Source organism: Haemorhous mexicanus, chromosome 4 (genome assembly GCF_027477595.1).
Source record: "Haemorhous mexicanus isolate bHaeMex1 chromosome 4, bHaeMex1.pri, whole genome shotgun sequence".
Lineage (NCBI taxonomy): Eukaryota > Metazoa > Chordata > Aves > Passeriformes > Fringillidae > Haemorhous > Haemorhous mexicanus.
In genome coordinates, this window is record NC_082344.1 from 23,289,793 (window position 1) to 23,304,342 (window position 14,550).

The 14,550-nt window shown below is 40.4% G+C and overlaps 1 protein-coding gene across 2 annotated transcripts in view; it reads right to left on the reverse strand.

Annotated features, from left to right (window-relative positions):
• The window catches only part of SNCA (synuclein alpha), a 63,752-nt gene that overhangs the window by 1,018 nt on the left and 48,184 nt on the right, over positions 1–14,550 (reverse strand). For both annotated transcript variants that reach the window (XM_059844105.1, XM_059844106.1), the window contains exon 5: positions 577–666. In XM_059844105.1, coding sequence (XP_059700088.1) covers positions 577–666 — 90 coding nt within the window. The remainder of the gene's footprint in view (positions 1–576; positions 667–14,550) is intronic.

Here is a 14,550-nt window from a genome sequence, read left to right on the forward strand (position 1 = left end):
CATTTCAGTGATATTCAAAATGTTACCCTCAAGCCTTTAAGTCTTTTATTGGATCATGGCCTAAATTTTTTATACCTCTCATTTTCAGTCTTATTCTCTGTGCCACCATAAAACTGCTAGTCCAACTAACAGTGCATCATGCCAGACCTTGCAGAGAGCTCATTCATAAAAACCAACAAAATAATTTACTCCCATAATTGCATTAACTTAGGGTCATGCTTCACAAAGCAAGATGCACTGGTGAGTGGCCAAGCTCCTCAGACAATCTATGAAGATGCAGTTTGTCTTGCATTCCCTAGTAAACATACAAAAAAGGATTCCTCAAAACCCAGGCACAAGTGTTTTGAAACACAGAAAATAAATTCCCATTTAACTTCCTTACTATCAAAAAAGAAAATAATTTTGTGACTCCCAGCACTATACCTCTGGCAGATGTTGGCCAAAGAGACCACGTTTCTGCTGTGCCCTTGCAGCTCCCAGCACCAGCCTGGGCCAGGCTGACGTGACTTGAGCATGCAGCTTCCTCCTGTGGCCTTCTCTTACATGCATTCCCAGCCAACACCACAGCAGATTTACCTCTGGAGGCATTTCGTAAGCCTCGTTCTCAGGATCCACAGCAGCACCTGTATTGTTCACCATTCCCTCCTGCAGGAAGCCTTCTTCATTCTACGTTTAAAACAGGGAGAGAAAAGTGAGCGACTGCTCGCCTCAGCACTCCCACCAAAGTGTCAGCTTCCTTCCCCAACAGTGGTTGAATTCTTGGCCTGCCCTTTGGTTTTGGGATATTACCAGGGGTTGTGGAGAGTGAGGGGACATGAGTTGCAGAGAGATCTTCTCCATGTTTCACAGGGGTATTCCATGGGAATGATAATAATAATTTAGAATAGCTGAGACCTCATTTTTCCCTTGCCACGGACAGGCCAAGAAGTCAACGTGAATAAAAGAAGAGTACCACCACCAGCTTGCTGAATATCTTGGGAAAATATTTTAATTACACAGAAATGCTTTGGTCGAGTCACGAAGCAAACCAAAACAAGGGGTTTTTTGTGCCTTAAGAAACCGATCTAGGAAACAAAGTCCTGCACAAATGGTTTAAGTATCACATTAAGTTATCACATTAATTCATGTTTAACTGCTTTGGGGAACACAGTGACAGGTCTGCAAAAGTGCCTGTAAAAACAGGCCAATATCAAGACACACAAAACAGTAATTCAATTATTTTTTTTATGTTATAGACACATCCACCCTGTCATAAACCATTATTAATTTTAAAGTTTTAGTCTTTTCATATTGCAAAAAGGGGGAAACATGGTGCTTGTTTTCTTCTGTTTTAGAACCTAATTGTATTGGAAAATTCTTTTTTCCTTTAATGGGTCATACCTTAACATGCCTCCTTATGTCAAACAGCACGTTACTCTATGCACTACTGGTATGTGACACATCATGATACTTTTACCCAGCTTCTTGCATTTCTTTCTTTATTATAGGAGCACTTCAATTTTATACAGCAATTTTAGTAAGAGACTCCTGGAATTTACAGGATAGCAATGGCGTGAGGAATAATGTGTTGAATAAGACTATTAAAGAAAGATTATTATCCTCCTAGAACTACAGATGCTCTTTACTATATGAGACCAACACAAAGGAAAAAACCCACAATATTTCAATTGGGACAATCCTCTTTGCAGTTGTTACTCCAGAAGTTCACAGAGAAGAAGCATGAGCTCTGCCAGAGCAGAGGCTGCTGGCATACATCCTGAACTATAAGAAAACTGATATGAAAACAGGCGGAGTGTCTCAATGGATCTATTGCGACTATGCTGACTTATAACAGGTGTCAACCTAGACAGAAATGCACTAAAACCAATTACAGACACTCAGGAAGGAATTAATTTTAAAAAACCTACCTGCAGGCTGGTAGAGTAGACAGAAATACAAAATTAAGTTAATCATAAACCAGACTAATGAGATAATTCTTCAAAATCTATAAGTAAGATAGTGGCACTGAATTAAATTTAGGATACAGACAAAATGAGGATAAGCGAAGCTAAACCTGAAATTCACCTCTGAAAGCTTGACACAGAATATAAAATGCAAAAAAAGGTGGCACTAAACCCTCTTTACCTTCCCACAGTATTTACTGTGCTCCCCCATTTGCCACATATTGGCAAACCTCAGTGGTTTAACCAGGCGACCTTAGTCACAAACACTCTGTTCCTCACTTTCTGCACCACCCCAAGGACAAACTGTGACTTCATCTGCCAGATACCTGTTCTTCCTTGGCTCTGGCACCTTTCTGATACATATGTAGGTACACATTTTTCATCCTCGTCATCCAAGTCTACGATGCGCAGAATTTATAGCCATAATAGAGATTCTTCTTTTCAGCTCTTACTTCAGACATTAAAAGGTGCAGTTTGAAGAGATATCTGGTCCTATTACACCTCTATGCCTCTTCCTTTGGAGGTAAGCAGCACAGTCTGTGTGCAGTCTAACTGTTCTGCCAAGTTCCCTCCATGCGTGTGCCCACTCTGAGTCAACACCCTGAGCTGCTCTATGGCACAGACAACATGGACAAATTCCAGAAAGCCAAAGGATGCCAATGAAGTACCTGCAAGTACCTTTATTTAGGTATCTAATAGGCACCAGTTTGGTTTTCTAGAACTGCCAAAAATTTGGGGTGCTCAACACGAAAGGTAATTTTTCAGGCCTGAAATTATGAGAAAAACTGGGCCAAATTACATTTCTGCCTCATCTTATTAAAACCCCTGAGCTCCCAAGATTACTTGATTTCAGTATTTATTTACATTAGCTTCTAAACACATTTTTAATAGCATTTTTGCCTGTTTGCTTGTATGAAAAGTAGCATCAATCCTTACTAGCTTTAACTGAAATAGCCAAATAAAATGTGCAATGCAAATTTTACAGCTGTTACTGTGTCCTTGACCTAACAGACCAGCTCTAAAGACTTAAAGCTCCTGTTGCATGCTCTCCTGCTTAATCCAAAATGTAACTTCATTTCTGCTTCCCCCAGCCATTAAGGAACAGCTTCAGCTAACATCCAGCTCATGGAGTAAGACTGTGCCCAAAATCAGGCTTGAGGGCACACAAGAAAGCATGCACACTGCTTAATGTTATCTGTAGCAGGAAAACAGATGGCAAGTGAAACTGCCAGGACCATTATAAATGACAAGGAAAAACACTTCCCAGATGAATTTCAAATATGAGCTTCAAAGTTTGCATGCTGTTGTTTTGTTAGGAACCTCTGCAATGGATCTGGACTGTCCATCAGGATGATACTGAGACACAAGGTCTAAAAGACTGAAATTATCATCTTTCCAAGACCCTTCAGCAAGTTCAGGAAGTAGATTTCTCTACAGCTTCAAATAAAACAACCAGCAGTGCTAGAAAAACACAACATTGACCACATTTTTCAAAGGAAGTAAATCATAAGCCATAACAAATCTCCAAGGGAACTCCCTGCCCAGGAAAGGTTTATCACCTTTACCCAGCTGCAAACAGCACCACAAACACCACCTCTCATGTTGATGTCACCGCAGTTCAGATGAGGATGACATTGCTCAAGGTCATCTGTTGCATAAAAATGCACAGCAAAGGCGACCACCTCACTCTAAATGGTGGCATGCTCTGTTTCTGATGTACAGCCCCCCCCAAAGTAAGGGTATCACAAAAATAAACCACCGACCCCAGTAACACAGAGCCACCCAAGGTACACCTTAAATCCTATTTTAACTCCTTTAAAACAAAGAAGTGGAATTTTATGTTGTTGTGATCAGTAATTCCATATCCTAATCCAGTTATGGAAGGGGAAAACCACCCAAAAGACCAATTCTTGTCTTAGTATGAAAGACACATTTTTCTCTAGAAGCTACAACCTCTCTCAACCACACTGAAGGGCATTTCCAGAGGGAAGATTTTTTTTTATATTAGATCATCTGAAAAGCTCAACTAAAGCTTCTCAGAAATGAAGGCAGTTTTTAAATGGGGAGCAGGAACTCTTGCTGGAAAAACACTTTTGAAAGGGGAAATTACAATTCACCCATTCAACAAGGTGTTAGAAGAATGGCAAGGTGAGGACTTCTACTTGTCCCCTAAGGATTCCCTTAAGGAGAAATGATTACCCACCCATATATCAGTCTGAAGCATGGTCACTCTGGTTCTATTTTGACTCCAGAGTGTCTCATGCCCTTGGACCCCACGTTACAGGAAAAAAGCTTTTGCATATCCCAAGCAGAGCAGACCACACTGCTATTTTCAGGCATTAACAGGGGTGCCACTTTGTGCTATCAGCACTTCTGCCTGCCTTGCTGAAGACATGTGCCTATGAGAGCTGCACAAAGGCCATGTGCTGCCAGGCCACCTGGCAAGCCCTTGCACACTTTTCTCAGGAATACAGGGACACCCTCTCTTCCCTGAGGTTCTCTCCTTTGATCAAGCAACCTGTGTCCTTTTATAAACAAAGAGGAGATGGTATCCCATCATGGGGAAGTGACACTTTTGCATGACCCTGGGCACCAGTTCTGACTCAAAGAACAGGTATGAATATAAGTGGCATACAGGAGCATGAAGCAGAATTGCTGCGATGGCTCCAAAACATGGATTCCTCCTCTTTTACCATGGGAATGAATCCTGCTGAGCTCTGTGCACAACAGTGTGAAATGACTCACTTCTGGAATAAAACAGTAATCAAACTAATAAAAAACTCCTCCTGAAGACCTGGGCCTGTTAAAATACAGAATACTTGACAAAATTTCAGAACGATTCCTTCTGTGATGCAAATGTCACCAAATAAGTTTTACTTATTTCAGTGTTTTTGGTGAAAATTGCACCCCATTCTTTCCCTTCACTCTCTTTCCTACCTCATAACACTCCTGGTGGAAGGGAAGAGACTGTTTAAGATCCCCTACCCATGAAAAACAGACCAAGTGGTTGACTCCTGGTAGCGCTCCTATGTCAGCACCATGTAGTGAAAGGGTCACCTTCAGGAGTGTGCATTCTGCCCTCCTGGTGACATGTTGGTGCTGTAATGCCAAGCTATTGCCATCAGAAAAAAGGTAATTTACCCCAATCAGAGACAAGAGCAACTTCAAAAGGAAGAGTTATAATTGTAATTTAGTGACTGATCTAAACACTATACTCTGCCATCTCCGTGGTTAGTAAGATGTTTTTTCTCTCCATTATGAACACTGATGAAATCTTACAGTCATGCATAATTCTCATGATAACTGGAGACTAATTCCTTCTGGAGTGATTCTGCATCCTGAGATAAATAAACCAGGCTATGAAACTTTTTGCTCTTAGAACGTTTATACTGGCAAGAGGCAATCACTCTGCAAGCCAGGAACCACAGAGGCCAGAAGAGACCTCCAGAAATTGCCCACCTTGAGCAGGTTGCTCAGGGCCACACCTGATCAGGCTTTAACCATTCCCACAGAGACTCCACAACCTCACTGGATAACATCTTCCAGTGTTCAACTAAATTCACAGTGAAAAACCTTTTTTCTATATTTAAGTGGAGTTTCCTGCTTTTCATTTAGTGTCCACTGCTTCCTGCCATTTCACCACTGAAGAATCTGGTTCAATCTCCTTTACCTCCACCCCTACCAGGTGTTTATGCTCACTGATAAACTCCCTCCCCGCCAAACTCAGATCAGGTTGTTTCATGGTTGCTGATTTTCTGTCTGGTTTTGGGACCTCTATGGGATTTCCCATGCAGATATTGTGGGAGGACCTTTTCTCTAGTTGAAAGCCCTACTGACAACAATAAATACAATGAGGCTTGCCTCAAACAACTAAAAGATTAATGTAACCTGAAAAGTCATAGCTAATTCCAGCAAAATTATTAGAACTCAATGAGCACTGGTCACTACATCACTTGCCAGTCTGTTATTGAGTGTTTTGTAATGTAAAACTGTGAACCAATTAAATTTGATTAAATTAAATCTGTGTAAATTAATCAAATTAAAACTGTGAATTGAAAAACCTATGAACCGAGACAAAAGGCCTTATTGAGAAAGCAATGAACTAGAATAGGGGAAAAGCTGGTTTACAAGATAATCTTCTGGAAAGTCCTTTGAGACCCCACCAAAGCATTCCATGCAAAGCAATTTTAACATAGCCCATTTGTTGTACACACACTCCAGCTGGTACCTGTGGGAGCTCAAAATAAGAAAATACACATCTAAAAGCATCATTACCTTGAAAAATTATCACATACTAATAGAGTAATGCCTGCCAGCCATGGGCACATACATCTTTGCAGGCCCAGATGTTAATTGAAGCCCAGCATTAGTGAATTATTGAATTTTGTTGTTGTTACAGTCTGGATAATTGCACTAGCAATCTGTCTTTATTTATTTAGGGATAAAGTTATTTACCCCTAAAGCTGTTGGTCTCGTGCCTGTTACCGCATCCCAAACCTGCAACTCGGCAGGGCTGCCTCAAGCCCTTACAACTGCTAACTCCATGTCCCTACAGCCTGACTAAGCCCATTTCATTTTTGTATTATCCACCTCATGAGAGCCTTTGTCAGGAGCTGTCAGTCATTATATGGCAGAGCTTAAAGTAAAATTTTGGGATTCTTTTCTTATACCCCCAGCGCAGCTGTTATTGCTCCTGTGAAAACTTGCCTCCTGCTACAAGCTGAATAGCAATTTGCTGTGCTTATGGGCTTAAGATTCCCTTTTGAAAAGAAAATAATGTGCATTCCTTTTTCTCCAAAATGTCGCCCACCTGGATACTGTACTGAAGTGAAAAAATAACTGTCTTACTCATTTGGTAACTCATTTTTTACAGATCTTTTGACCATAAAGTCTGACTTTCTGGATGGGAGAAAGACCCTTGAACAAAGAATCCAACAAGAGGCAAAGCAAAGCTCTGCTAAAATGGCCTCAATTAATTTACTTTGCTAGTCCTAAGACATTATGTTCATGGAACTGACTGAGTTATAAAGTTACAACTGAGTTGCCAGGTCAGGTTAAGATACTTCAAAGCTCCTGCTCGCTCATTGCAATCATCAGTGCCTCCAAGACTCAGCTGTAAATGACAAAGCACCATCATCAGTCCAGCTGTTTCATTCCAGAGGTACAGAGATCTATCTGTGCACTATCTAGAAATAAAGCAAACTGTTTTAATTATCCCTAAGTTGAAGACCTAAGTGAAGGAAATGATGAGAAAGCATTATGTGGGAAAGAAATTAGCTGTTCCAGTGCACAACTCATTTATATACCAATAAAATGAGACTGTCTCCCTCCTTCTCCTCAAACCAAGAGTTGAAATGAAGAAGAGACATTTAATTAAACAAATAAATATCAGCATTAGCACAAATCCAATGAAGGCTAAAATAGTGCCTGCAAGTTCTACAGGCTGCGTTCTGATTTGCATTTTTATGCCTTTCAGTTGGCAATGACAAAAGTGAAAAGGAAAACAACTAAGGCTTACAGAAAAAGGAAAAAGTGTCTGTGGTAACCTGCAACCACAGGTCCACCTCAGTTATTTCCACCTCTACAAATAGCTGGAAATAACTTCTGTTTACAATAATCTACTAAGTGTTGCAAATGCCTTGAAAAATAAATTTCAGTACAACATAGATTGTGTATTTTTTTTTTCTTTCCTTCCTTTAAAATTCCCCAGTATTACTTGGACAGATGAGATGCCTTCAGAGAACAACAGGAACATTTCTGTGAGAAAAATCAAATTTGCTGAAACTCAGATTCATGTTTGCATTAACCAGGGTGGTAAAGTTCCTAATCAGAACTCCTGGAATGTTGCTATTTGCTGATAAATGAGGATCACATGGAGAACCAGCTCACTGCACAGACCACACCACAAGTTGACATGAGTTCTACAGCAACAGACATGCATCAATTCCAGGTGACAAAGTAAGAGGCTGCCTAAGGGCTGAGTCAATGTGACATCAGCAGCACATGTGAATGCAGCCAGGACACACAGCCCTTCCAGCTTCATCCTCTTCTGCTTCCCAAATCCATGGTGACATTGGAAACTCCATGGGCAGGGAAACAAAAAGCTAGAGCACATAATTTGGCAAGACTGAAGTTATTTCTAACTGCAGAATTAGAATATTAGAATATTCTATTAACTAGAATATTTCTAGTGGGGGTGATGCTAACTAGACATCACATCAGAGACGCGGCCCAGAAATGCCTCTCCTCCCATTCTCCTGAACAAGGTAATAACAATAATTTAGAATAATAGATCTGCTCAAACAATATCTGTCACTATATGCAACAAATATCCATTCTCGAAACTGAAATTTCAGACTGCAGTTCCACATTAATCTCCAGTCAAATAATACCACTAATTCCAGTAAGGATTAGGAAGAAGGGCCAAGGACTGCACTGAACTGTTTGCTCAATCTTACGCAGTAAGAAGGAACAATAAACACTCCAAGTTTATTTTAATTGTTTTTACTACATAAAGACACCTGGACAAAACTGAGTAAGTGACTGAAATAAATAACATGCACCTCAACAGCAAAAAGTGTATATAAATGTCACTTGGGCACTAACCAAATCAAAGATGATGGGCAAACAGTACACAAACAAGAATTACAAAGTCAAAGAGTAACATAAGCCAAAAATGTCACCCTAGTGCAAAAAGGAAAAAAGAAAAAAAGGAAGCCATTCTCTCATGTATTAAAAAGGCCTCTCCAGGGAGCCTTCTCCTGAACACAGAATTCAGTCTACACAATGCTCTTGGCTGGGTATGTTGGGGGATGCCAAAGGAGAACAGCAGGAATGATCACATCCTAGAACAGAGAGGACTATTAAGGAATCTGTCAGACACTATGTCACTCAGGAGCTCCATGGGATTAGCTAAACCCATCTGTCTCTTTCTGTAATGGAGGGTTCTCCATTCTGTGTGAACCCATTACCAAGAACGACCTCCAAGGACGATATCTAAACATTATCCTCATTAAATAAAACTAGAGCTTAGTGCATGACCTTGACAGAGCACATTAACTAGAGAAATGGCACACATCAGCTGGGAAGTCAGCATAGAAATGAGCAGTATTGGTCAGACTTGACTCTACTAGGTCAGTAAAGATAACTTGAGATAGTGTGGTCTCAGGCAGAACTGAAATGTTATTTTATCATACTTTATTTAAAACAGTTTGAATATCATAATCACATTTCAACCTTAAGTACTTTTTTAGTACAGATGAACTCCAGAAGTTTAGATTTGTATAGATTCCATGAGTACATGTTCTCTGAGAAAAAATTAAGGGAGAAAAACTAATTTCCTCTTAAAAAATTGTCCAGTTACACAGTTGATTCAACACTGTATTATGTAAAACAGCAACTTCTAAACCGTAGCTATTTCTCCTACTCTTAGAAAAAGTCCTTTACAGAACTGCAGGCCCAGCCACCCTTTGGCACTAAGAACAGCATGAGTTCCCACTCACATGGCCCCAGAGAGAGCACACGTTCCAGCTCTGCACCCTATCTATCTCCTGTGGCTGTTGTCACAAAGCTCACTCACACTCACTCCCAAGGAAGTTCTTAAAGAAAGGGGAAGATTCTCTCTCCAGGTATTGGGAAGAGGGCAGGTTTTGCTCCCTTCTGCTTTTTCCTTGAGTATGAGCAGACAAGCTACTGCAATCAGCACTGACTCATTTGCTTGTACTCTCCAGCACACTGAGCTGTGGGCTCATAGGTGATCCAGTGGCAGGATGTCACCTTCAAAGGCTGGGACTGATTGACAGGACATGTTATGAATGAAGTGGTCACCCTTCAGGTATTATCACTGAGCATCTCTCTAAAGCATTCCTTCAATTCCAACCTATTACAGCACTTTACCCAGCTGGAGAATTTTAAAATATATTTCTTGTACAGAGTAAACCAGCCCTTGTTTTGAAAAAAAAAAACCACTTGCAACAATTATTTGAACTACAAAGGTTTCAGGAGTATTTCTTGCCATTGTGATCCATTCAGCAGCAGATCAAACACTACAAAAAACTCGAGAGACAGCCTGCATTTTAAAATTTATACTCCTGAAGTGACACTCTTCATCTAGAAGCAAGTACACAACTATTCTGAGCTTTTACTTCAACTGGGAAAGGTTACATCACAGCTCAGTGGCACAAAACACAAACATCACCAACATGGCTTCAGTTTATTCTTCTCCCACCGAAGAAGAAATAACTCCTTTTAACTAAGTGGAAAGAATTTCTTAATAAAGCCTACTTAGTATGGTGTAGTATGCATATACAATACTTGAATATTTGTGCTGTCTTTCCCTCCTCCCCTGCACTGCTATTATCTTTGCTTTTTCCTCTGGCTTAGCTGCAAGAAAGCAGCAGACTGAAGCCTGCCATCCTCTACACTGCATGAGTGTGGACTTCAAAGCAACAGTTTCCCAGGCCAAATTCTGTTCTATCTCTGTCAGCAAAGGCCTGGTGTAGCTTTCCCCTTCACAGAGCCATTTCCATACTTACACCTGTATGTCTGAGGGCAGCCTGGGTTTATGACCCCCTTTTCAGACACCTGCTGCTCTCCCAAAAGGGATGGACACCAGAGAAGTCTTCACTACTACTTCATATATAAGAAGTCATAAAGACTGTAAGTTTGGATGGCCTTTGAGGAATCCTGTTTTAGGCAGGATGACCTTTTCCCAAATCATTCCCAACAGATGTCTCGGAAAAGCCACTTAAAAGCCTTAAAGTAACATAGGTTTGCTATTGGAAAAAACATTATCCTGATTGATTTCAGTCTTCTCTGGGCTAACCCAGTTTTTTCTGTCTACACAACACAGGAAAAACCTCTAGAGCATCTGCTACCCTGTACCTGTGGTGCTCATTTATGAGAGCTGCAGACAGGTTGTGTCTTGCTGGAGCTGGGATGTGACCACTTGCTGTTTGGAACAGAGCCAAGTGGAGCAGAGATGCTGCTCACCATGCTGCTGAGAAGGAAAAAGAGGGCAAGCCCCAGTGGTGCCAAAATTCCAAAACTACCTGAACCAGTGTGAACTGATGATCTCAGCCATAGATGAAACTTCAAAGGGGAACTGTTGCTGCACTGTTTTTACCAGAAGCAACCTTCTATTAATAAACTCTATTAAACCATTTGACATTAAAATGCAGAGCTGCCTTTAAAGGATCAAAGCACTAAATGTTAGTTATTAGAATTGTTAAAATGACACTTTCCCTCTGGTCCTTTCTTTTTAATTATCACAGTAGCTCCTCAAACTTGACCAGCTCAGCAGGGGCTGCCCCAGGAATGCATTTAAGACACAGTGAAGTTATCACCATAAACTGCTAGAATTCACAGGAAGCAGTCAGTCCCATAGCCACTAGGAACAAAAGGGAAATATCACTTTTCACATCGACTCTCCTGATTTGAAAGAAAGAATTCCAATCATACTCCAGCCCTCACCCTGTTTATATTTAAGCATACTAGAAGAAAAAATTATGCATACACACAAAGAGGTATGCATAATTTTTGCCAGAGGTAGCACACAAAAACAGTAGGCGAGATAAAAGAATTTATTCTGTTCACAACATCCAGAATAGCAGGTAAAACCACAATTCTGCCAGGAAGTATTGAGTGAAATGCTGCTTAGTAATTGCACTCATTACACCATCTACTTTGGGGATACATAGGAAAAACCAAACCACTTTTCTTCAATTTCACGGCATAAGTCAGCTACATGTGATTTATGGAAGTACAGATGAAGCTGAAGAAGAATAATTTCATGAATGTCACATCAATGAGACTGATTACCAACAAAGCTTATTCTATGAGAGACAAGAATGCTCAGCTAAAACACAGGAGGAGTGAGAGAACACATGTAACAAATTGATTACAGATGGTATAGCTCTTTCTTCTCCAAGCCAGATTTGTAGTTCCTGAACAACAATACACTGCCTGAAGCAATAAAACATTTCTTCTATCATAGCAGAAACCCAAATGCTGCTCTTCTGTATTTTGAGAACTGAGGACGAAACATAAAGACTGACAGGATGAGTCCATATTTCAGAAGAAGATGTGTACTTATCATATGACTCCCTGTAGTTTGGAAACAACATAAGACCTATCTGGTACCAGCCATAAAGATTGTTTCTCTACACGTGCTGTTTGATGAACATTTGGATAAGAACTAGAGCCAGATCTTGAGAATCACACATGCAGATCTGAGCACAACTGACTTGAAAGACTGCCCACAGCTCGATGCCCAAGTGTTTCTAAACACTCAAGCAGTATCAGTTAGGCACTCAGCTGGTGAGTTTATGGACAAACATCATTTTAGAAATGACCCATACTGGAAAATACTTCTGTGGAATACAAGGCTAAGGGTAAATGTACTTTGACATGAACAAAGTGAAATTCAGCACTATGCTGTATCATCACCTTTTAATAACAAGCTCCAAACAATTCTGTTTCAGTTATCTGATAAGTATTTGTGCATTCCCTCAATAGGGGTATTGCAATGGCTCTCATTAAAGCATGATAATTTTTGTAGTTGTTTAGCATAAAGCCAAATGATGTGTTTACTGTTCCATAACAAGCATTGTTCAACAAGCAGAGTCAGTGAGGAAACATAGCAGTGAAATAAGCAGTGATTTCTTTTACACATGTGTATAATTTCTAATACAAGAAGGCAACAAACCAACTGATCCTTGTTCTGTGGTTTAGTTGCTCATCTGCCTGGAATTATCCAAGAAAGGCAGTGGCATTGGAAAAAGCAACAGTTGACTGCTCTAATGTTATTAATCTCTTTCCCATACCTGGGACAGACATAAATATGCCAGGTGTGGATGCTTAGAGGGCTCCATTCACCTGAAGTCACTTCTACCAAGATGCTCTCTGGACCAACTAGCACCCTCAAAAAGCTGTTTACAGAATGCCACCCTAAGACAGAAGAACTAGTGCCTCAAGTATTCCAAGCATTTTTAACTTCTGAATTTAGCACTGAATAGACTATTGCAGAAAAGTTCAACACATTCTTTGCAACAACAACAAATGTAAACCATACAGTGTGGCTGCATGGTATTTATTTGCCAGCTGGACTTAAACCATGACAAATATGTAAGCAATCTGACAAGAGAAGCTTAAAATAACATGGCTACTGAAAGCTTAAAAGCTGATCTACTTCAACTTGAATTATTTTTAAACATTTAAATTCATTCATTTGATTCAGCAAAGATTTTCAAGCATACACTTAAGCAAGTAGGTAGCTGCACAGAAGGCAAAGCTTTCACACAGGTTTAATACTAACAGAATGCTGCAGTGAATCAAGAATCACCTTCAGAAATCCAAGGTGTTTCAAGTGCCAAAAAAATCTAACTACTTAGTATGGTAAGGTAGGATATCTTGGAAACTGGATGCAAACCACTTTCATCCAGTGAGACAGACTCAGCATGTATCCATCTGTAATCTCCCAGATGAAATCAGTGACAAGTGAGCTCTCCTACTGTACCCTCATTACAATCACAGCATTAAGATTCAGATATAAAGAGACAGCATCCAAACGAAATGTGTTCCTAACACCAGTTCCAACAGCCCTGGGAAAACCAAGAGTTAAGTCAAAGCAAACTTTGGAGACAACATTCCCCCAATGACTATTCACTGCAGGAACAGAATCCCTTCAGCACTTGAGGCTTTTTTTTTTCTTTTGTGCTGCTGATTACCCTGTGCAGAGGAAAAATGCTCCAGTGCTTTGTGTTGTGTGGGTGATGCTCCCATTTCCCAGCTGAGTTTGGTTCAACATTTATAGAAGGGATAAAGCATTCTGAATTGGCTTCTATCAGTAAAATGACTCAGTGATCGCTATGCAAGTGGGAGGACTTCAAGCATTTGACATTGCTTCTCACATTCTTGCTGTCAGAAATGCAAATGTTGGGGAATTTAAACTCGTTCCTATCTTGTCATTTTAAAATCCTAAAGAGACCTTTGATCATTCAGTGGCCTGTTAAATATTTAGGAGTCAGGAAGAAAAACCATCACAGAAGGAAAAAAAATCCTAACTGGTTTCAAATCTAATACTGCTTCCTTTATGTGAATACAATGTACCAGCATTTTCCTCAGAGAAAAAAAAAATCGCTTCAATTAAAAATTGATCTGCCTTCTAAACTAATGAAAAAGGAAGACAGAAATAATATAGACAGAAAAAGACAGGGCTGTGAACTCCACAAGCTACATAACCTGCATGCACAGAGCACATGTCCATCTTGGGGGCTTAAAAAATAAATTTTAATTACTCTGTGCTCTTCAAAGCTAAGAGCCTCAGAAATATTGGCTGGGGACATGCTCAACTTGTTGAAGGCAACACTGCCACCACCCTCTTCAGAGGCGCAGGGCTTTGATATGAGGGCACCAATACCCCTACTACACTTGAACCCTTCATCCCCACTGAAGCACCCGTGATTGCTGTCATCCCAATATCCACCACACTCCATGAGGAGATGTGTCCCTAACCAAGGAGCAGGAATGAAACACCAGGGAGCCCTGAGCTGTAAGCAGCCCTGTTGTGCTGGCTCAACTCTGCTTGCAGCCCGAGGAGAGAAGGCTC